Here is a 24,486-nt window from a genome sequence, read left to right as displayed (position 1 = left end):
GTGAGCATTCCAAGGTCGTCAGTGCGATTGCACTCCCCTCCCCATTTTGAAAAAAAAAAATCTGAAAAAATTTATTTTTTAATTAATTATTCATCAGGTTTGAAGTAATGCTGCTAGATTTTACTTAATTTTCAGAAAAATGATTTCAAGAATGAATCAAAACCTACCTAATTGGTACCATTTATAAAATTTCCTATCTTAGGAGAGGGAGTATCCCTCTAAGACCCTACCCGGCGCCCTCTTTCCAGAGACTTGGTGACGGCCCTGCATTTGGTTGAAAACATATATGTTCAAAAACCACATGCATCCTTGCTTTATAGTCTGAATGTTACTTTATCTATTTGTACTAGTTTCTGAAGATGTATTGCTGTCTCTCTGTCTTTTTTTTTCCATCAATATCCTCTGTAATTTTTAAAAATCTTCAACTCTTTCCCCGGGTGTACTCGCCCCTTTTATTTTACAGCTATCTCAGTTTAAAATATAATTCATTTTTTCGCTTATTTTAGTTTCATATAGCATAATGAACCATCGGAACAGGTGATATACAAATATAATTTTTAGTTAAAAATTTTGTTGCTTTTTATGCCCCGCCATGAATATGGCCGGTGCATATAGAGTTTGCCATGTCCATCTTCCGTCTGTCCTTCCGTCCCTCTTTGCGTTTAGCTCAGTTCAAAGCTAAGTTTCAAAGAAATTGTTCGAGATATTTTTATCAAACTTCATATGCTGACACATACGGATGAGAGCTATTCAACTGCATCAACATTTTTTTACCTTGTCCTTTCTTTTGACCTTGACCTCACTTTCCTTAAATTAGTGTTTAGCTCAGTTTTAAATGAACCATTCAAGATAGTGTAATCAAACTTCATATGCTGATACATACTGAAGTAAGCCATTCAACTGCATCAACATTTTTTTACCTTGACCTTTCCCTTGTCTTGACTTCACTTTTATTTGATTTCGAAAACATTTTTATTTTTCTTCAGTAGCAACTCGACCCCCTCTCCTGATTATTAAGAATACTTACGCACGTACAACAAAAATTCCCTTGTTTAAAAAAAAAAAACAATGAAATGCACTTTAAAAAATGAAAAAAAAAGCTCTGTCAATTTGTAAAAAGCCATACTAATACTGTAGTATATACTAGTTGTCTGTTATGAAATTTTACATTTTCAAAGACTTAAAAGGACAACAAAAATTGCAATTGTTTATTAGGAACTATAAAAGAATAAAAATGAATATATAAAAAAAAATACATAACATACATTCTTTTTGATCTTTCACAAGTAACAAAGTTACGAACATTTGTAAAATCCAAAACTTCCAAACATGAGACAAAGCATCTAAAAAAAGATGTTTCACATGATATTAAGTATCTCAAGATGATATTAACTATGGGTGCTAATTATATACATACACGGAAATGAACTTTCAAATATTCTTGTTTCTTAAAGTAAATAAACATTCAATTAAAATTTAACACAAGTTAAAGAACAAAATAAAACAAGAACAGAAAATGTCTTTGGCACCATATTGCATAAAATTAATTTCACTGAAATCTACACAGAACAGGACAACAAATGATGTGAACAAATGATGCTGACATAACAGATGTGTAACACTTATGACTAGATTTTCTAACAATTATGAAGTCTGGTGACTTTAAAAAAGATTGTCCAAATTAAAATACTTCCTCTGAGAAGTACACGCATACATTTTACTTCATATAATGATGTCCCTACATGTATGTTAGTATTATATGATAACTTTTGAAAGGAACCTTTCTTAATTTTTTAAATTGCATTTATTAATATTCTAAAAAAAAATTGTATAACTCAATTTCTAACATTGAAAAAAGTTTCAAAATTTACTTAAAAATCAGTTTGCATGTAAAAAGTTATCACATATTTCTGTCATGCAAGCATTATCAAAGATATAAATATAATGTGCAAACAAATGATGAAATTAAAGTACCGGTAATGCCTTTTCACAGCATTGAAGAAAACATTTGATCCCAAATCATGGATTATGTTTAGAAAAATCCTTAAATCACTATATATGGAACCAATCCCATATAACTGACCAAATACACTCCTGTTAATGTGTTTTCACCTTCCTTCTTTGTGTTATCCATAAGAATGCAGACAATATAAATGTACTAACACAAATTCCTATCACAAATGTTGCTGTTGGAAAATCATCCTAAAATATGAAGAAAAGAAAATTCCATAATATTTAAAGAAATATGGGATTATTGAATAACAGAGAGCAATATTTACTAGTACACATATACAGTGTATATAAAAAGTTTCTTAAAATTTTATGATAGTGTGAAATAAGAACCCTCATCGCTCAATTCGTAAATCATTACTCGTATTGTTTCCAATTTTGTGTCAAAAGTTACCATTGTGATAAAGTTACGGAATTAATTCCCCTTAATATCATAACTTTTGTATAGACTTACCTTCCTTAAACACTTGTAACCATGGAAACCTGGTCTGCAGAGACACTCCGTAATCTGTGGGCCCACATCAGAACAATAGCTATTGGAATTGGGACAACTTACTGCAAATAATAAACAAGTAATTAACAATATTATTTAATTATATTTTTCGAGAACTAAATAAAAACCTATTACATGTAGCTGATTGTATGCATGAATTTGCAATATCTGTACTTGCTATAATCAAGTATTACTGCACATAAATACAGCTGATCTTTGGTATCTTAAATATGGATATCTCAAACACCATGGAATCTGGATATGTCAAAATAATTTGGAAGTCCCAAGCTCTTTTTCTTTAAGTATTTTATCTTCAACATCTTGAACCCTCCGATATCTCAAACCTTTTTTTTGGTCCCATGGTCAAGATAATCAATCTAAGGCTGTACTTGCATAACTGAACAATTTGTAGCCTATCTTTTCATTTAAAAAAAATTTTAAAAAATTATTCTAAATCAAAACTGGGACACCCGGTGTGACAAAACTAACTCGGAGGTTAGGATATGAACACTACTTAAGATATGAAGAATAATCCTACCATTGAAAACTTTACATGTGCTCCGTTCCTCTAAACAAACCACCATATCTGGATGAATTTCTTCTGTGCTCCATAAAGAAGGTCCACCGGGACATGACAAATTTGGAGGCAAAGTCCTAAACAAAATCAATATCTCTCAACAAACAAACTTCATATCATGCACATGATTTCATTTATATCAGTCTTCAAGAAATTTGACTGCAGAAAGCTGCTGAATAAGGAAACAGAATCTCAATTTGCCAAATTTAACAATTCATAGTACATGTACATGTATGTGCATTTTTATTACCATCAACATTACAAAAGGTTACAGAATCTTTCTCAATATAAATTATATTCTTATATAAATATAGGAATTTGTTCTGTGGCCCCATTCCATCTCAGAGGACCACGACTCAAGCAATCTTGAATCTACACTTCATGGGGATCTGATGCCTGTAACTGTTAACAGATTCTTTCATCACATTTCAATGAACCTTAATTGACCCCAATCCTTACCCCATGGGTTTTGATTGGAACAAACATCTATATTACATAAAAAAGGTTGAAAATGATTTATGTCAATGGCCAAAACTTTTCTTGACATGTTATAAAAGACTTCCCCATATACACTTGTGTGATGTGTTGACATCCTAATTGTGGCACAATTACCATTCCTATTTAAAAACTACAACTCTCTGTTATGGCTCAATCCTAGTCTGGGAACTTGATTAGAATAATCTTGGATCTCCCTTCAGGAGCATGTTTGAATATTAATTACTAACTAGCTCTGCTCTCAATAAAAAAAAAACAAAAACAAAAAAACAAAAAAACAAAAAACAAACACTGTTTACCTGGTTTTTGATTAAAAAAAAAAACAAAATAAAAAAAACAACAACACCCTTTTATCATCAATTCATGACTGCCTATCCTAGAATACATGTAAGGCATAATTCTTCATTTAAAAAAAAACAAGAAAAAAGAATTGAATCCCATTTTCAAAGGATGTTTTGTCCCATGCTTGGTTCAAAATTCCCTTCTAGTTCTTTAGAAGTTGAAAAGGTAGAGATTACAGACATACAGATACTAGAAAATTTGCTGTCAAAGAAGCTGACACTTCAGCCTATGGCACAAGGGAACTAACAACAAGCACAAGACAAACTGATGAGAAAAGCAAAGTATTTTTTAAGAAAAAAAAATCATACTAACAAATTCTTTAAGTCATTAACCCCAGTAAAGTCATCTACATCAATTTCACTGATGTTGTTCTTGTGTAGGTACCTATAATTAAAATCAAATTTGAATGTATTATCTGCACAGTGCAAGTTATATATATATTACATACAAAATATACGCATCTAAATATGGCATGAAAAACCAGACATTGAAGTTATTTTCACCTCATCAATCTCTTTTAGACTCGTGCAAGTTATGCATTATAACATTTCAAATACAGTACATCTCTCTTGTCGTCTTCAGACCAGTACATGTACTTCTCCAAGTATGACATGCAGAATGACTAGCATAGAAAGATAATACTGTAAAATAGTTTCACTCTGTCAATTGTTTGATGATTACTTGAGCTCAGAGAATACTTACAAAATGTTCAAATGTTCCATTGAATGAAAAAGCCCAGATATATTTGTCAAGCTACAGTCTATTAAATCAATTCTGTGAAGGGAAAAAAAATACATTTGTTAGGATCGAAGTATATGTAATTTGAATACCCCTCTGACATAAGCACTTCACTACATGTAAACTAAACCAATTAAAAGCATCCTAAATTTTCTGAATTCAAAAGATATACAGAGAAAATGTCAGCCTCAGGGACAGACCACTAAATTTTTTTTAACTTAAATCAATGAAAGCGACAACCAATGACAATGTTCTAGAAATCAGTAAAACCACTACAATTTAACTTCCACTTTCTTCTTTAAAGCCTACATTGGCAGTTATCATGGTTATATAGTATCCTGGGAAATTTCAGGTTATGAAAATAGAAAACAGAAATGGAAATATGTGAGGGCTTGATAGTATTATGTAGTCTCATTTAAAAAATAAAGCATCATATTTTTAAAAATTGTACAGGTCAGAGATCATTTCTTGAAGGAGAGGGGCGTCAGACTCTTACTAGCATGGGAATTGACAGAAATATTTTAAAATTGCAAATTGAAAAAAAAGTATCGTTATAAGTACCCAGTCACTGAAGCTGGGGACAATGAATCATTTTCTTTTAGACAGCAACGACCTCTGGATGACGAGTTCAAACTTGGACAATCTAGAGTTGATGGACTTTTACATGATTTTAAATCACATACATGTGCAGCCGAGATCTAAAAGAATATAATTAGAGCTAAATTCAGTGTAAAGTTAACAGGCTTACACTATAGTAGTCTATACATAATACTGTACACATCAAATCATGACATAGGAAAAAAACTGGAAGGATAAAACCATCAAATCGTATCACTGGATATGGTTGAATTTCTATAGATAAGAGTAATTTTGGGATATATGTAGTATTTACATAATTAGAATATACTCCATGCAACATCACAAATTAACTGATCTGCTAATAATAAGATGCTGATTCAGTTAATTTTAAAAACATTGAAATTAGTCTGAATTAACTTTTAGAAAACATTACAATAAACTCTTAGCTTACCACTGAGATATCACCAACAGCAGCTGTAAAATAAAACAATAACAGAATGAATGAATACTTCTCCCACATATTGAGAGTAAATCATAGGTTTCTTTTTGCAAGTTTTTAGTTCGAATTTACTCTATTTCCAATTTCGGAGAAACTGAACACATTAACCCATACATAAAATGATTCGTACGGCATTCCTTATTCGAAGTAAAATTAAATGGTGTATATTTCGTTACTTTGACCTATGGTCTTCAAATATATCATGTTCATTGAGCTATTAATTATATTACAATAATTACATAGATGATAAAATGTGAGATTTTATAACTTTTCCTATCCTTGGAAAATCTGCTCCTATATGACTGTAGTACAAGGGGGAGTCCCCCTTTACCCTTTTTATTACTTAACCCCCCATTTTTGTTGCAGTAGTGGAATCCTCAGACGTTTTCAGGCTTTTTTCTTTTTGTCTGTCAGTACAATGTAATTGTTTCTGCCCCCCCCCCCCCTTTCACTTTAATTATGTTCCTATGTGCCTGCCTGCACCAAGAAAAATCTTCAACTCCCTTTTTCTGTCATTATCGAATAGAAATTCTGTCCTCCCTTACAGAAAAAATTTTTTTTTGGTTTCTAATAGATTTGGTTTCTACATGTAGCTATATATGGTAACAGAGACATATCGACAACATTTATTTTCAATCAAGGGCCCCCAGAGAGGCATGAAAGACACATTAGTAGACAAAGGCAGTGCATTATCAATAAGGAGAATTTTTTTTTTTAATTGTAAAAGTAAAATACATACAAAGCAAGTTGTTGTGCTTTACAATGTCATATTAAATGATTAGAGAAGTAGTTTCCAAGTTGAAGTAAAACATTCATATTTTCACAGGTAATGATCCAAAAATATTTTTGCGAACTATCTAAGCTATTAAAATTTTTATTATGTTTCTGTGCTTCATTTAAGAGTTTGGGTTTTTTTTCTTTGTAAAAAGGACAATTTATGGTAAAATGTATTTCATTTTCCACTACACTCAAATTACATTTTTCACATATTCTTTTATCTCTTTCTTATACATGTATCTCTGATGGCAAAGATTAAAAAAAAATTTGAGGAAATTAAAACAGATGGGTTTACTTGAAATCTTCCTTACAGCTACTGGTTTTATATGAAAAAAACAAAACAAAACAGGTAACTTGTATTTAATAAAGATTCAAGTAGGTATAAAATCAGTCTTTTTACCATTTTAAAAACATGCATACATGTAGCACTGCTTGTAATTTTTTTGTCACAAATGTTTGTCATTGTCCATATAGAGAACAAAGAAATAAGGAAAATCATTTTTTTTTTAAAAATTATTATGGCAGTTTTAACATGAAACAATGTCAACAGTTAAAATACCAGACTTGTAACATAGGCTTTAGAAATAATGTAAGTGTCCTCTTCTTTGCAAACAAAAAAAAAATCACCTGATTTGCAAATCAATTATTAATTAGTAAAATAATAAATGAAATACTGATAACTCGGATTTACATGCATAATAACAAGTCCAAATATAAGATCTTCCATACAATTCTATCATACATGTCTGTGGATAAAAATTGTGACTTGAAACAAATGTAACAGAATACACAATTCATGTTTTCTGATAACTCATACACCCAAAATATCACACAACATATAACATTTGTAAGCAATAAAATAAATCCAGAAAATTCATTGCGTAATATCTCCATATCACAGTCAGTCAGTTCTCATTCCATCTCCAGATCAAACATCCACAGATGCCTGTATCTCAGTGTCCATATTTCTATCTCCTTTTTGTACCTCCAAATCCTGAAGCTGTACGAGTGCCAGTTGACCCTCCTCCAAGTCCTCCCATGCTGCTGAACCCTGAACCAGAGCCAGAGCTGAACCAGCCTGGTGAGGCCCTCCTATTCCATCCCCAGCCTGTTGTGTAGGGTGAGGCATAGCCAGGGGCATAATAATTATTCCTGTTGTTTCCTAGCAAGTATCCCAGAATGCCACCTGTGAAAGCTCCAGACCAGAATCCTCCACCAGTTCCTGCACCACCTGTGTAACCAGTGCCTGGAGTGTAAGTGGTTCCACATCCTTTGCAAATATAAAAACATACTCTTAATATATCCAGAAATTAAGCAAATGGGTTGCAAAAGTAAAAGTCTTAGATTAAGGCTTTCTCAATTTTTCTTGAAATACGTCTATTGATTCATTTGGAATTCATTTCCACTCCAAAATGTTCAGTATTACCACAATTTTCAGAGGCTATATTAAAAATAACATTTTCAAACACCTCATTGAATGGCAATCTTGGAAGAGCGGATACTAAAAGTAAACTATCTCTTGGCAAGTCCACAGAAAGCCACTTTATTCAGGAAACTTTTTTTTCATTATGCAAGGAGTATGAATTAAAATCTCCAATTTTGAAAATCTTTGAAATCCCCTTTTATAACTTGACTTCCCAGAATAAAACACTTTTTCAAAATAAATGACTTGCAGTGGCGTAACAAGGCCCTATTGAAAAGTGTTGAAGTTTCTTGTACCTGGCTGTGTGTACTCATCTCTGAAGCCTGGTGGAGGAGGTTGATTATCACTACCCATGGGTCTGTAGCCATTATTGGCAGCATAACCAGTTGTTGCTGATATGCATGTCTTATAAATAACGTAAATAATCAGAGCAGCCACCCCAAGTGTTAACAGATCACTAAATATTGACCCCACTTTGCGTCCAAATCTGAAGTAAAAGATAAAAATATCAAAATACGTCTTCACTGTTTTAATAATAATAGATATTACATTAAAAAAATGTAAACACTCTTTTTATTAATGCCTCCTTGCAAATATTGAGTAAGAATTTTAAATATCATAATTACAGGTAGGCTACACTCTTGTTTTATATAAATTCAATGATTTGATGATAAACTTACCCATGCGACTGACTACCAGTATAAGGGCTACTATATGAGTGACCACCATAGTAATCATGTCCCCCACTATGCTGCTGTTGGTATCCTTCCTTTGTGAGATCAATTGTGTACTCCAACTGAAAATGCGAATCCAAATCATTTGAAAGCATAGTCTCCTTAAAAAAATGGTTAAATAATTGTGCTTGAAATTTTATTAATTTTACTTTGTCAATGTAACTAAGCTAGAAAAACCTATAAGATTTGTTCCTAGAGAACACAAGTGTTTATTTTCAAAATAACCCTACCCCACAGGAGCCTCTCAAAACATAGGGGTCATCAGGATAATCATATCCCTCACAGGTCACGTCCACTGAACCAAAGCGGTAAGCATTGTCCATGTCTGTTTTACATTCCCACTATTAATATAAAGAGTATAGTCATTATAATATGCATACTTTATTTAAAAGCTATATGCACTGTACAAATGACTGAAATTGAAATAAGGCCAAACAAAAAAGTATGTGTGGTTCCGGTTACACCTCCAAAAAAATTAGGGTAGGTAGGTAAGGATTTTTTTTTTTTTTTTTTTTTTTTTTTTTTTTTTTTTTTTTTTACAAAATGAATTTCTTAATTTTTCTAAATAATACTTATCACTACTTTGCAAATGACATTTAGATGTGGTGTGATAATATACTAGTAAATATTAGTAGGGGACATCTACATGCTAGCTTGCTTTGGATTTAACACTAATAAACACTTGCACTATGTTGTGCAAGGGGGCCGTCATTGCTGAAACTAATACTTAAACCGGAGCCATTGATGGAAATTGGGGAAAATTCTGGAAAAAATATGAAAATTGCCAAAAAAAGTTTAGGGTCGGGGGTATAAAATAGGGACGGTCGGGTAACCGGAACCACACATATTTTTTTATTTGGCCTAATCCCGAGAGTGCGTCTATTCTACCACTGGCATTGTCCATTATGAATCAAATCATTACATATATTTTTTTTTCAAAACCATGTTAAATCTTTTCAACTGATGCTGCATGTTAATATTTCACTGCTATGGGTTTACACACAGTTATAATAAGAAACTTGTATACCTGTACATCATAACCATCAGACCCCCTGTTATAACACTGCACAACTTGTGGCTTGAAGGCATGACAACCAGCTGTCCCTCCCACACACTTCAACTGTTTAAAAAAAAAGTAACTTTTTGTTCAAAAAGTCTTTGAAGAGATTTATGAAAGTTTCACAATATTCTTTCAAAATGCTGGAACGAATTGTAAGGTCACCTTTTCAAGTTTTATAATCTGCTTTGTAATTTTCAAATGAATCAAATGCCCTCATGAGCCAGGGATCGACATTAACGGTTGTCCGATTGCCCGGGACAAGTAAATTATCAGTTCGGGCAAGTGAAAATGTCAACATACTTGTCCGACCGGGCAAGTGAATTTTTTGCATACAAATGTATATATTTATTAGTTACCATTAATTTATAGATACAACAATAAATTGAACACTTGATTTCCACAACGTACCTGACTGACAATGTTTTTGCATTCGGAATTCCTTGCTAGCGTTTCTAGATTATATTGTTCATTTAAAAATCGGGCTCGTTATTTTCTTTCTTAGTAAAAACGCTCTACGTCTAACAAAATTTTGTTAACTTCTTACTAGGAAATTAAATTATTTATTCACGCACAGATCATAAGTACAGTGTAACACAATGTATCCTAATCAAGATAAAATGTATGTTTCGTAGCAATTATCTTCCTTTAGCTTTGCTTCACAGTTATTTCTGAAAATCACGATTCACAAAAGGATCCTACGGAAAATAATTTTTAAGAATAAATATGAATTTTATAAAAAGGAAACGGAGGGTTATTGCTGCATGGCAGTGTGTGCTAACAGGTTAAATTTACAAGTTCAGTGGTATACATTTATTAACAAATGCATCATCGAATTTTTTTCAGGTAGCTCAACTTGCTAAATTGACAGTAGTGTATTTGGTCACATTTTTTTCTTATCATAACGTTTACAGTAATAAATAATGTTCAGTTCTTTCCTAATTTTGGGCAACCAAGGCTTGCGTTCGGACAAGTCAAAGTTTGAGTTCACCTGCCCGAAGGGCAAGTGAATCTGAAAGTTAATGTCTATCCCTGTGAGCATCTTTGATTGACGTTTCTTAACAGTTTTCTGTCTCATGTCTGTGTGTTATCTTTCTACATTTAACCCTTATTCTTCTTCAGAACTAGTGGCCCATTTAATAAAATTAATATAAATATGTATTTTCTCCCTCCCCTAATAAGTCAATGCTTAGCAATGTGGATTTTGGGCTAAAAATTTTACTTTCAAAACCAAATGTAGGGTTTTGTAAAGATCTTAACTAAATGTAAGCATATATCAAGAAATATAGAAATATGACAGAGGAGTAACTAGTTTTTAAAACTAAATTTATTACCATGATAATATGGTGACTACAAATGTATCATTTTAAAAAATCAGCTAATTGGGAACAGCCCCCCCCCCCCCCCCCATTTACAAAGTTACAATATATCCAATGTAGTTGCAATGAAACAAAACAGAGTACATCAACTCTGGCACAATTTTTAAGAATATAAATGAAGTTACACATTGTACATACACATCAAATTAATCACCAGAAACATATATGAGATTTGATGTACCTTCCATCCCCAAAAATTAATCCTATAAAGGAAAAATTCAATACATTTTTGAGACAATTTTGTCCTCTCTTCAATTTAAATGCTATGTTGACATTTAGAACTCTCTGAATTTTCACAGTATGTGCATGATTAAAATTATTTACACCTTTTAAATTTTGCTACATTGCCAAAACAAATAACAAACTCTATCAAAAATCCTGTTCCAATGGACTTTTATCGCTTCAATGAAAGAATTTCTACCCCCCAAAAATTTACAGTACATCATAAAAATCTTTTGAATCTGTACCTGAGGGACGGCCGCAGATCTTCTGGCATTGGTCATCATTCCACTCTTCAAGGTAAGAGTTTGAATATCTGTGAGTCGAATTTTGTCGCCATGACTTCCAAATGCCCCTATGAAAGGAATATGGGTTAAATTAAAAATTAATACGACGTTTGTCCTAGTTAAAAAGATTTACTGTTCTAATATTTCGAAGATATAATTATGAAACTTTCAATATATTAGTCGTCAACTCACCCAGTGCAACAGCAATAAACGTTTGCACAAAGAATAAACACAAAATGCTCCTCATTTTCTGATAATGTTCAGTTTTTCAGGCCACTGGCAATCTAAATAGAGATTGAATTCTTGCTGAAAAAAATGTTTGTATGTAATTAAATAAAGTGTTGACAAGTTTTCAATTTATTTGTCAACGACACGGAAATAGTCAAGTAAGCGTCCGATATTATGATGTTGAATTCAAAACAGACAATATCACTTTAAATACATGTTTGCACGTAAAAATAATAAACTACATAAATGATGAAACTTACAGTTGGTATTTTCCAGAATGTTTATTTCTACGTAGAATGTTTGGATACAGATACGTGTACTTCCGGTGATGCAGATTCAAGACAATTCTATCTTGTTTGATTCGGACTAGAACATCCCCACCCCCACCCCCATTTTAATTTGGTTCACATTATAATTGTATCTGGATTAGTTTTTTGATAATATATAGCATAAATTCTTAAGCAATTATTTCAATTCAACCATACGATGCGATATTAAACATTTCCTTATGTTTCTTATTGGTCATTTGATGAATTATCATGCAAACTGATTTGACTGCAGTCATTTATTTAAGAAATGAATTTAATTTTTGAAGATTGATGAAAACATGAACTACGACGTTTCACGACGGCATATTTCATGAAGCGTGTTAGCGTTGTAAATAAAAAAGGCACCAACCCTTGTTTACATACAAAAGATATTTATCATACTCCATACAGTGTCGTACACTACTTTCCCTACATGAATTATATGCTGGAGTTGTAGAGTAACGTAATAAATTATACTGAGCTGTTTAGAGCCACAGGCACTTGGGGGCTAGACCACCCCCCCCCCCATCTTTCCATTTTGTTTTTCTTCTTTTAAAATACCTTTGTCCTATTTTTGTATTCTAATATGCACTATATGTTATCGATAATGTAATCCTTTTGTTTCAATAAATTGTTTTGGAATGTATCATTTCGACTGATACATAAAATGAAATATGTGGAGATAACAAACAGTATTCGAGCTCAAAAGTCCATTAAACATGATTACAAAATAAGCAGAGCAAACACGGACCTCTAAAACTTCAGAGGTGGGATCAGGTGTCATGGAGGAGTGAGCATCCCGACGTGTGCTCCTTGTCATGACCGGGAAATAACGTACAAATCCGTTGACATTTCAGTGTGTAAATAATGGCCTAACAAATAGTATGAAAAAAGTCCGTCAGCATTTGACTTAATGATAGATTGTATTTGCTGACAAGGTCATTGTATCGACAATAGAACTTACGAAATGATGACTTTAAACGAGACTGTCGATATTCTTGTTTCATCAACTTGTTTGTCAATAATTTACCTCGTTTTAGAAATTGTTCATACGTAGAGCATGCTCTGGCGTATCGAATCAACTGAGAGATATAAACCCCGTATGCAGGTGATAATTTAAGGGTATATTGTTTCATAAGTCATCACGTTTATCATAAAGCTTTGTTGTTAGATTACCATTAAAGTCTTTTTCTAATAAAATATCCAAATATGAAACAGATGTGTCAGACTCTGTGGCATCTTTTATTTCAAGCTTACCGGGATATATCGTGTCGACATAAGAATGGAAATAACCATTGTTAATTGACAATACGTCGTCGATAATCTAAATGTCGAGTTGAAAGCCACAGCAAGTGTTTTCTTCTTTTCACGTAAAAGATTTTGAACAAATTCTGCTTTATATGAATACAAAAATAGGTCTGCTAATAACGGGGCGCAATTGGTACCCATGGGAATTCCAATAGATTGTTGGAAGACCTGGTCTCCAAAAACCACATAGATATTGTCAATCAGAAACTCGAGCATCTTTTTAATGTCAACTTCAGAGTACTTGTGTGTACAAACAGAGTGCTTTTTAACAAAATAATTTTGTAAATGACCAATGACAAGGTGAGTAAATTTACGAGTTCCATTTTTATTGAAAAAGCAGCTATCAACGATGTCAGAAAGTGTAGACTTTAATTTATCGTGGGGAATAGTTGTATATAAAGTTGAAAAGTCGTAAGTTTTTATGTTGTTGATTTTGATAAAATTTTGTGATTTCAAATGTTCCAAAAGTTCCTTGGAATTTTTTAGTATCCACATTTGATTTACACCACTTCTTGAATATATTGTTGCACAGCACTCTTGGAGTTTCTCCTTAACTACTGTATCTTAGTGAGGAGTACAGAAAGAGGCTTGGTAGAACATTTACTTGAACCCGCTATGTATCTTCCTTTGTAAGAATTTTTATGAAGTTTCGGAATCCAATATAGATTTGGTAATTCAGACTCATTTTGGTTGTTGGGAATATTAAAAATATTCAAAACTGACGTATAATTTTGAAGAATTTCCTCCTTATAAAGGGAGCTTTGGGTATAAGTTGGATTACCACTTGTAGAATTAAATCTCAGTTCCTCTAAAATACAATTTATATAATGAGCCTTACAAACAAAGACAATGTTGTTACCTGCTTTGTCAGCAGGGACCAGTACGTACTGATCTTGTAATCTATCAAATTCTTTTTTCGCTTCTGAATTACTGAAAACAGAAGGATAGATGGTTTTCATACTGCCCCTCAATCGCTTAATGCGAGATTTTAACATATATCTGATACATTTAATCCATTCTGACAAAGTGTCAAGGTCTTCTTTTTCATGTCTGACCCAAAGTCTGGCATAATCCTCTACAGAATCCATAATATGTATGAAATTACGTCGCCAGTTAAAGGATCGGGGTTTCCTATATTTAGGACCTTTTAAAATTAGTTCATCTAAGGTCCTCATTATTAACTATATTTACATCACCAGTAATAACGTGTCCAGCAGGACTATAGTTGTAGGGTAAAAAGAACATGAACAGGAAGGAGGATTATGTATCAGATGCTCAATATCCAGGCTCTGTAAAGTTTTCTTGTAATTAAAAAGTTTGGAAGCAATAGTCGATGTATATTTGTAGGAAATACAATGTGTAGTCTTCAACTTGAAATATGGTGGAATACGACTGGATCCTTTTGTGATTAAGAATATTACTTATATTAACCGCGTCAATTCCTTTGTTGGCATATTGGAGTTTAAGCATAAAAAGACTCCCCCAAATTAAATATTTTTGAGGGGAAAACTTATTGTATAAGTTTTAAAAATATTTTGTCATCATACAAGTGGTTCCAAGCAATCTTGATAACTTAAAAATAAAAGAAAAGAATTATATATGGGCGGCGCAAAGGGCATGAAAGACGTAACTAACGCACAACGAACAATTAATTTTGCAAAAGTATACTGAAATGCAAAACAAACCGCCTAAGATAAAAATCACCAGACACCATTAAAAAAAATCAACATCGATGCAAAACCAGCAGACATTAACTGAATTGACGCTAGATAGCGTGCAAAAAAAGTACAGACATATAAACGGAATTAACGCTAGATTGGCGCGCATACGTCAAAGTTAAAATATACCTTTCTATAACCCCCAAAATAGTAAGTAAAACTGAATTAGACACATACAGGAATATATCATCCATGTGAAAACTGTTGGTTGCACAATGAAAAAGAAAGGAAAATAAATAAATTAAAAAAAAAAAAAAAAAATTAAACTTATTTATTACTAATGGCACAAAAGGAAAAAAAAATTCTCTTTCAAAAGCAAGTTTTAGGCTTTTGGGAACATAAATCCATTTCATTTCATCCTGCAAAAAGTCTTCCGCACCACAAAGTTCCGCGAGATTGCACAAGACAAATGGTTTTCCTTTGGTGTGTTGTTTTATCATTCTGTGGCAATTCCAGGCATTGGCAACAATATCGAGCTCATTCTATAATCAAAGAAAAAGAAATTGAGACTTTCATTAAGTATACTGAACATAGACGTTAGGATTAAACAAACAAATCTTTGACAAAGATTTGTCATTTCCTTACATCTTATCATTCATCCTTTGTCACCCTAGGAATAATCTGATATGGGAAAAAGTTATAACCAGGCGTCTGTCTAACCTCTGAATTACACTAAATGTACGTCATACATTACCCACAGTTTCTAAAGAAAATTCAGGTACATTGGTATCCCTGTCCATCCGTCAGTCCGTCTGTCACAATATCTTCTTCCTAGTTTACGCAGACGCCAGTAGCCAATTTTTCTTTTGGAATATTATTGGCGGTGTCCGGTAGATGAGCAATAAGGTTTCAGAGTTTTCATTTTCTCGATGGGATGCAACTATAGGTTAGAAAACGACGTTTTCAAGCAAAAACCTCGTTCCCAGAACCCCTCAAATACGTTTTAAGCAATAGCCAATTCATCTTTTTGGAATATGATTGGTGTTGTCCTGTAACTGAAATTTGTAATAAAACGTTTTTTTTTAACGCCGGTTGAGTCCCAGGATGAAAATGCAATTCCCAAAACTTATTGCACATCTACAGGACACCTCAAATCATATTCCAAAAATGTAAAATGTGTCCTGGGAACCAGGTTTGTTGAAAACCGTCGTTTTTCAACCCCCAGTTGAACTCCGGATGAAAATGAAAACTCTGAAACCTTATTGCGCAACTCAACACCAATCATAACTCAAAAGATGATTTGGCAACTGCGTAAAATATATAAGGATTTTGAGGAAGAAAATAGTATGAAAAAAACGGACTGACCGGGTTAACAAAAATGTACTGGGACCAGAACTTTCTTTTGAAAGTGTGGGTATAATTAATGTTTCCTGGTTTTCTATTAATCGTCTATGGATATATTTTGCTTTCATGGGTATATATATCCCAGCAAGAATCCCTTTTTTTGACATATTTTTTATGCATCGCGCCCCTTTTTTTTTTACCTATACTGAAAATAATCCATAATATAAAGTAGAACACAGGTACTTGCGGACAGCCCCCCCCCCCCCCCGATATTCAACCCCGGGGTTTGTCTCTCTTATAATGTATAGTGGGGTATTTTTGTGTGGAACGATTATTTTGGGGTTTTCACAATATTTTCCTATGGATCACATGATGAATAAGTGTAATAAATATACTATGTGAAAAAAATGTCCAACAAACATCGGGGTTAAATGGGGGGGGGGGGGATTTCCTGTCCACAAGTACCTGTGAACTAGAGGTACTGTGAGCACTGAGCTCACATAATGATCCCCTCACTCCCATATGAGTATAATGGCAAAGTGTATGTAATTATACTATACACTATATACCCCCTTTTCAATTGGGAAGGGGGGGGGGGCAAGTATACTGTGCTATGGTACAAATAATTTTTAAGTGATATTGTATTTATAAGGAGGGAAAATTAAATCTAGACAGAAACGGAAGGCGACGCTCGATCTGCTCTCTTCTCATACCAATATTGGATTTCTTTCATATGTCTCATGCTGTAACGATTTTGTGTACACATCCCTGATCAAATAAATATCTTGAAAATTGTCAAGATATTAGCCAGGATTATCACCACTATGTTTGTTTATTCCACGGGGGGAATGTTAGTAAATATGTATTTTGTAGATCTAATTACAATACCTTCATTTATCTAGGAACAGGAAAAATTAGTCTGGCGTAAATTTTGGCATTATTGAAATCAGAAGAAAATGAAGGCGGAGGGATAATCGTGTAAATTAGGTACCCCAATAGGTGTGTCAATTTATGTATATTATACATATACAGGAACATTAAATAGGTGAATATTTACTAGGCAGACATGGGCCTGACAGAATGTTGGATGTGTTTAGTTGTGCTATTTGTAGGTTAGTACTCTTTTCAATTGTGATTTGCTTTTGCTCAGGGGGTCACTTAAAAATTCAAGCAAAACATAAATACATGTACATCCTTTAATTAGTTTTTGTAATAGTTGGAAAATAGTGTATTTTATAAAGTAAATTATGGAACTTGTGAATATTTATTTATGTGAACATTGACATGTATAAACTCGAACACCTTGTATACTTTAGTCAAAAACAGTGCTTCCTTCCCAGTTTTTTCGAGATCAGGAATGGGAAATTGAAGCTAAATTTACGAAATCTGCTCTAAGAAAAAAACTAATGGAAATAAATCTGTAAGAAAAATAAGCTTGTTCATTTGATTTCTGGGTTGTTCCTCACAGTTTGTTTAAATTATTTTTTTAAAAATGTAAAAATAAAAACGATCGAAGTAGAGAAGACAGCAAACAGTATGATTAGAAATAATATCATCAAGACAAACTACATGTATAGGGTGTTATTTCAGATCGAGACATAACATGAAACATTTTACCAGTTCTAAAAAATTAATTGTCAAAATTTTGTTTCAGGATTCAAGTAGAAGAAAAAGTTGTTTAATTAATACTACCAGTTAAAACTTTTTATGAGAGATATTTGTCAAATTTTTCTATCGTTAAAAAAAATATTGAATTGTCAAAATGTTTTAAATTTGCATAATTCATTTTGCATCAACAGTTGCTGAAGACACCATTGTACACAACCGAATCGAACAAACTGAAATATGATACATAATTATTTCTATGCAAATCTCTCAGTCAAAATATCATTAAACTGGATATTATCACACTTTCTGGGGCCCATGGGTATTCACAATTTCTGATTTCGGGGACATAAATGCGAATTATTTTCAGTACGAATATTGTAAATCGAAGCTCGTAGACAGATTAACTAATGAGTTAGGGAAGAAACATTTTAAGATAAGGACAAAACGACTTAAATGAGTCATTCAAGAAGTTGTAAATTAACTCGTTTTCCGAATTTTCCAATTATCTGGAAAAGAGACAAAATATTATATATCAGCAAATTAATAAAAAGACATCAATGAAATAAACCCCATAATTTGATCCTACGTAATTTTATCAAAAATGACTAATTGGAGTCAATGATAACCCAAAAACATTTTATATCAATCAAACAATTGAAGTACTCATTAACCGAATAATTTTTTTTATAGATGAGATGAAAATAATCTACCCTATTTATTTGTTTTCTCAATTATTCGCCATGACTAATTACATCTCAAAATAGAGAAATCTTGAGCTCGAAAGTGTACTAACTTGAACCAATAATAGTTAGTTTCACTTGGAAATATATGTACATTTTTTGAGTTTTACATTAAAAACTTTGATGTTTCCTTTACATTAAGCCAGACCATTTTACAGTCTGTGTGCCAAAGTTTATTAAAATCACATGAAACGAAACAAAAAAGACAAGAAACTATACGAAAACAAAACAAAAAGAAAAGAAACGAGAAGATACAAAATGTAACTTGTATTAAGTTTTATTTAAATTGGACCAAAACACAGAACTAGCTAATAGACAGACGGACGAGGCATTTTAACGATTTATTAAGGCTTCAACTGGCTCTTTATATCGCTGACCAGCACAGCTTCAAGAGGCTCAAATTGTTTAAAGTTTTTGAATTCCACTGCATGCTTTCTGTCTTCATATTATAGGTCCCACATTGGAAACACTTGTTAGTGAGTTCTCTTCCAACACAACTGTGTTACTCGGAAACGATGCCACACTCTTATGTACCATTCAGTATCAAACTGAGGGAAGCATTGTTTTGTGGAAAAAGGTACATGTATCATATCAAATTTTGTATAAAGTATTAAACACCTAATGTCATTATGATTTAAACTTGATAAATTATAGTAGATGGCATAGCAAAAAAATTATTTTAATTTGAAAAATATCCAGTTTATATCATAGAATTTTTTGATGAAAAAAAAATGTTTTGAGGACACCAAAATCCTATATGCTTCATGTCAGAATGGCGTAAACTGAACATGAACACATTGATCCTGAAAAAAAATCATGAATTTCACTTCAATTTGTTGTTTTTATCAGATTGACTTGGGATCGAATATACTGACATTAAACAACAAAACGACTCACAAGGAGAAATACGAAGTGGTGGATCAATACAATTTAATCATCAAAAGAGTTCGGTTCCAAGACGAAGGGATGTACGAGTGTGATACAGGGGAACAGCGTCTTACAGTGGCTTTACAGATAGCAGGTGCGCGGAATAGATAGCATGTATCGTATATTTTCATATTACTCCTTAAATCTCATCAACGTTGTAAAATCCTCATATCCCAAAGGGAAGAAAAATATTAGTTACAGTAACAGATAATTGAACAACGTAACATTTATTGCCATTATTGGTTTAATTAGATCATAAGGAAAAAAGGGGGAGGGGTGGCAGCCTACCAACATTTTGAATTACAGACAATAACATCTAAAACATCCTAAATATGTGTACAGTTATACCATTTAAAGAAAACGAAGTGCGTATTTCTGTGAAATACTCCTATCTTCCTCGTTCTTTTGAAAGCAATCTTTCAAGCAAGCTACTTCTATATTTTTTCAACATTACATGACCATTACAAAGCCTCTGATTTTTTATTCAAACCTTGGATATTGATTTGTTTCAGATGTTATGTAACCCTGTATTAGAGAATGTAAATTCTTTTTGAATGGATTATGGGCGAAGACAAAAGTCCCACATATATATAGTTTTATGTTTACATAATTGGAAAGTTGTGTCTTGTAAAACTTTATTGGAGGCTTAATTTGCAATAACGACGATTACCCATGAGTCTGCAGGCATCTTCTGGCACCACTAAAAACTCGAGCCGTCCTTCCAAACCACACAATAAGGCGCTATACTAACGGATCTTGAGTAAGACAAAGATATTCTCTAGTCATGTGTTCTTTAAGCAAAATCAGAAGTCTTAGGCCTTCAAACCATATACCCTTGACAATTATTGTTTGAATTTGATGATTTGCCCATACATGAAGATCATGAAATATCTACAGAGGATTGAATGCATAATCAACGATAACAATGTTATATACCATATATATATCGACGAAATCTTTCACACGATTTAGACGGATCGTAAGATAATAACTTGTGATTAGATATCCATGTTGTTCAACTGATATCATAACACACGAATAGGTCATGTTCAACAACATACATCTATTAATTAAAGTTTAAAGTAAACGCAATAAAATGCCAATTTTATAACTGGTTGAGAATTTCAACGTATTCATGCCTGGTGACCCTGGTCTTTGAGATGAAATGTGAAGACAACGAACAATAATCATGCTGTAATATTCTTCAGCTAAGATCCTGACGCTGTCTTTAATAGAAAACACTTTACTTTTACTTGAAAATTTCCCTTTGAAAACTTTCAACGTTATTTAGTTTGAGTACAATTCAAACCTTATTGTAAAGCGAAAATGAAACTTCAAATTTCCTGTATATGGATTGTTTTTTACAGTTCCGATGTCAAACATGTCAGTGCACTGGGACGTACCGGTGCCTTTCCAGCGGAACGCTTTTGTAAATCTGACGTGTATATCTATAAATAGCCGCCCTCCCGCGACGTTACGTTGGTTCCGTGGAGCCCACGAAGTCACCCACGCCTCAGTGAACAATGACAAAACGACGCGGGAAAATGGTAATGTTTATACATTTGCTATTCGTATCATTTGTCATTATCTTACTAATGAAAGTCTAAGATATCAATGTGTCTCTGTTTATGTCTGTTAAAATGCCATTATTATCCATTTTCCTTTTAGTAAAAGACATATTTCATTCAGTTATCTTAATGGAGTGTTGCAATTCGGTAGATTATTTTAATGCAGGTTATGGGGACTCTTCCAGTACTTTAATTGGGCAGGTTTCCTCTGAGGACGTACCTTACGTTTGTATTGCAGACCTGCCAGATAACCCTAGTGTGAGGAGTGAATTCCTATTTCCACCATTAATTGGTCAGTCTATATTTTGCTGTTTTGAAAAAAACACACCAACCCATCCCTAAATGTTATTATGTAAAAACAAACTGCAGTGACATATCATTCATTTAACAATTTTTAGATCTAACCACAAGCAAACTTCCGCATAAAGAATCGAAATGTTATGTGTAAATGTCTTATTCAACAGGATATGAATTATTACAAAAATATTTTCATGTACATGTACTTAAAAACAAAGATTTTAAGGCGAAAGACATGTTTAAGCTTTGAATTTCCTGAAAGAAGTTAAAAAGAAATTATTCCTATTTGCTTACAATGGCTTGAGTCCATCTTTAAAAAAAGAAAGTGTTTATTCCGCTAGGGCTTATAATGTATGAAAGAAAAACTTTCATTGAAGCAGGCACATTTTGATTTTGCATTTTATCATAATTTTGTATAAAGCAGAAAATGAGATTAAAAGAGAACAGAACAAAACGATAAGCTTTACGAGTTGTAATTGACCATTGACACCTATGACGTTTCAGTAGCACGTGACCCCTATCTAATTAGTGGAGATTTTTACTTCGAGAACACTATATTACAGGCATTTTATCGCCTAGTTATAACTGTTTTCAAAGTTATTTCATAACTAAACGATAATTATATGTTTCAAGAATATAACAGTGTTTCGTTTAAAAAAATAGATACGAGATAAAAACCCTTTAAGTAGGTGATCAGTAGGTAGAAAAAGAATCTGATGATGAAATATAAAGACTAAAACAATCAGAAATTGTTCAAATGCAGAAAAAGAATAATGCTTAGAATTAGATATTAGGTGACGGATACAGAATTTAACCGTAGAGAACATGTATAAAAGCAGATGTAGAGAAGATTTTGATTTACTCTGTCCCCTTTTTTGTTAGTTTCTCAGTCCAAAGAAAACATGAAGTTATAGACACTATATCATTATTTGATGAAATATAGCCTCTGTTTAAAAATCCCAGCTAGGAAACTGTTATGAAGAGTAAAAGCAAATAACACAGATATCATACATGTATAGCTTTTTCATTCTGGGTATATTAATTTAAAACTTTAGTGGTAAAGCAAATGTACTGTCGTTATGTTCAGTATAGCAATAACTGTTATAATTTTATGTTCCAGGTGCATCAGGTCGTCCTAGCAGTGATATTTATTCAACTGTAATAATAATAACAATTTATTCGCTATTGTGTTATTCATTGAAGTTGTGATGTATCATATATAGAAAATTTCATTATATCTAGAGAGCCAAGCACGTATAATGAAATAAACCAATATGACGTCATCAACATAATTATAATAAACATTAAACGTTCTTTATTCTTATTATTTTTAATTCAAAACTTCGTATTTAACTCTATAGAAATGAAAACGAAGTTTTTCTGGTTAGTTATGTGGAGCTCTCTCAAGAAAGATACTTGAAGATTTCCTTAAATCTAATATATATGAAAATTAATTAGCGTTATGTTAAAAAATGGACCACACTGTACTTATTTTTGTATTCTTTTGTCATATTTGAATGTCACTTTATGTACATATTTTTTTTATGTACAAGTTGACAGGTTGTTCTTTCTAGTGTCAGTTTCTAGACTGCTTATTTATGTAACATGGAGACATTTTATAATATGTCACAGACATGCATCTTATTATATTGAAGTGTCGTGCTGTTTCTTCCCAGCAATGTGCAAAATATTCAATAAAAATCATTTTAAAACTTTTTTGTATAACTGACATGACACTTATTTGTTTATAGTTATAAGATATTTTATGACTTGTTCAAATTGGGATAAGTTGTTTTAAAGTACGTAGACTAGTTTTACATTAAAAAGGATATATTGTATTACTTTTGATCTGTTTTGGGCATATGCGACAGTAAGGTGTCCGTCTGTCTGTTTGTCTTTAAATAATTACTCCTCCTACAGTTTTTGTCCGATTTCAATATAACTTGGTACACAAATAGACTACACTATGTATAAGATACATAATTCTTTTTTATCGGTTTTTTTATAATAACAAATATAACCCACCATTGCGTCATATTTTGGCTGATGTGTTTCATACCAATTGTTTAACCTTTGTTTTATACATAATTTGACTACGGGATGTTCCGGCTACCTGATCAATACATAGGGATCTCGGCGGATGTGACCGGTCAACAGGGATGCTTACTCCTCCTAGGCACCTGATCCCACCTCTGGAAATTTTGAGGATCCGTGTTTATGCCCTGTTCACAGATTTGTATTATTTCTAGATTTTTTTGAAATCGAACACTGTTCTTGGGTTATCTTCACCTTTTTCGTTACTGAGGGATTATTCTAAAAAACCAGCAATGCTACAGTGTGGTTAAATGTCTCTTCATTATTAAAAAAAAATAAAGGTAACAATTGTTTTTATTGTTTAATTTTAAATTGGCAATACATGTACATTGCCACAGATGGTTTTTCCGAATGATAAGTACTCTGATGCCAATAAGAAAATAATAGATTAAAGACAACGAGGTGGTTAACCTGAAAGTCACTTTGCCATATATAATTATGATGTATGGATTTTGGTGTTTTCAAGGACAAGGCAATAAACACCCCACGGATGAACTAAGTAGCTAAATTAATGATTTTGATATAATTAACACTATTTAGTACCCCATAACATCTCCAATTACTGACACACCATCGGTTGCAGTCTTTATCAAAACATTACAAAAATATATTTATAACATTCATCCTCTTATCTTTAAGGTTCAATGATATTCCGATAAGAGAGATAACTCTAACTGTTATAAATGACTCTTATTCTTTACAAAACTGTGAACAGGCCATTTTTGTCTAATTTTGCCCTGCAAGAATCGTAAAAAATGTGCATTTTAATAATAATTTTTTGGATAATCATATGCTTT

The 24,486-nt window shown here is 32.5% G+C and overlaps 2 protein-coding genes across 2 annotated transcripts; one reads left to right on the top strand and one right to left on the bottom strand.

Annotated features, from left to right (window-relative positions):
• Positions 1-1,193: 1,193 nt before the first annotated feature.
• Positions 1,194-12,163, bottom strand: LOC133184490 (store-operated calcium entry-associated regulatory factor-like). The gene is made up of 15 exons (XM_061319578.1): positions 12,098-12,163; positions 11,802-11,915; positions 11,571-11,677; positions 9,695-9,787; positions 8,898-9,008; positions 8,614-8,729; positions 8,230-8,420; positions 7,482-7,780; positions 5,686-5,766; positions 5,217-5,353; positions 4,620-4,691; positions 4,230-4,301; positions 3,042-3,157; positions 2,465-2,565; positions 1,194-2,202 (listed from the first exon to the last, which is right to left on the bottom strand). The coding sequence occupies exons 2-15, from the start codon at positions 11,854-11,856 to the stop codon at positions 2,098-2,100; spliced, it is 1,656 nt and encodes a 551-aa protein (XP_061175562.1). The 5' UTR covers positions 11,857-11,915; positions 12,098-12,163; the 3' UTR covers positions 1,194-2,097.
• Positions 12,164-17,487: 5,324 nt separating this feature from the next.
• On the top strand, positions 17,488-22,509 carry LOC133184489 (kin of IRRE-like protein 1). The gene is made up of 6 exons (XM_061319577.1): positions 17,488-17,567; positions 19,256-19,380; positions 19,653-19,824; positions 21,098-21,277; positions 21,465-21,590; positions 22,478-22,509. Exons 1-6 carry the CDS (start codon positions 17,522-17,524, stop codon positions 22,507-22,509), a joined length of 681 nt encoding a protein of 226 aa, XP_061175561.1. The 5' UTR covers positions 17,488-17,521.
• The last annotated feature ends 1,977 nt before the right edge of the window (positions 22,510-24,486 follow it).

This window comes from Saccostrea echinata, unplaced genomic scaffold (assembly GCF_033153115.1).
Source record: "Saccostrea echinata isolate AGI-Se365-2 ecotype Australia unplaced genomic scaffold, CSIRO_AGI_Sech_v1 ptg000010l, whole genome shotgun sequence".
In the NCBI taxonomy this organism is placed as follows: Eukaryota; Metazoa; Mollusca; class Bivalvia; order Ostreida; family Ostreidae; genus Saccostrea; species Saccostrea echinata.
This window is presented reverse-complemented; position numbering and strand designations above follow the sequence as displayed.

What these genes read in the sequence shown, in the direction of transcription:
- LOC133184490 (XM_061319578.1), bottom strand. Translation starts at nt 11,856, where the DNA reads ATGAGGAGCATTTTGTGTTTATTCTTTGTGCAAACGTTTATTGCTGTT. An exon ending in GATCTGCGGCCGTCCCTCAG is followed by an intron (nt 9,788 to 11,570) that starts GTACAGATTCAA and finishes TTTTTTAAACAG; the next exon opens with TTGAAGTGTGTGGGAGGGAC. An exon ending in CTGATGGTTATGATGTACAG is followed by an intron (nt 9,009 to 9,694) that starts GTATACAAGTTT and finishes TTATATTAATAG; the next exon opens with TGGGAATGTAAAACAGACAT.
- LOC133184489 (XM_061319577.1), top strand. Translation starts at nt 17,522, where the DNA reads ATGGGCCTGACAGAATGTTGGATGTGTTTAGTTGTGCTATTTGTAG. An exon ending in TTTAGTTGTGCTATTTGTAG is followed by an intron (nt 17,568 to 19,255) that starts GTTAGTACTCTT and finishes TTCATATTATAG; the next exon opens with GTCCCACATTGGAAACACTT. An exon ending in GCATTGTTTTGTGGAAAAAG is followed by an intron (nt 19,381 to 19,652) that starts GTACATGTATCA and finishes TGTTTTTATCAG; the next exon opens with ATTGACTTGGGATCGAATAT.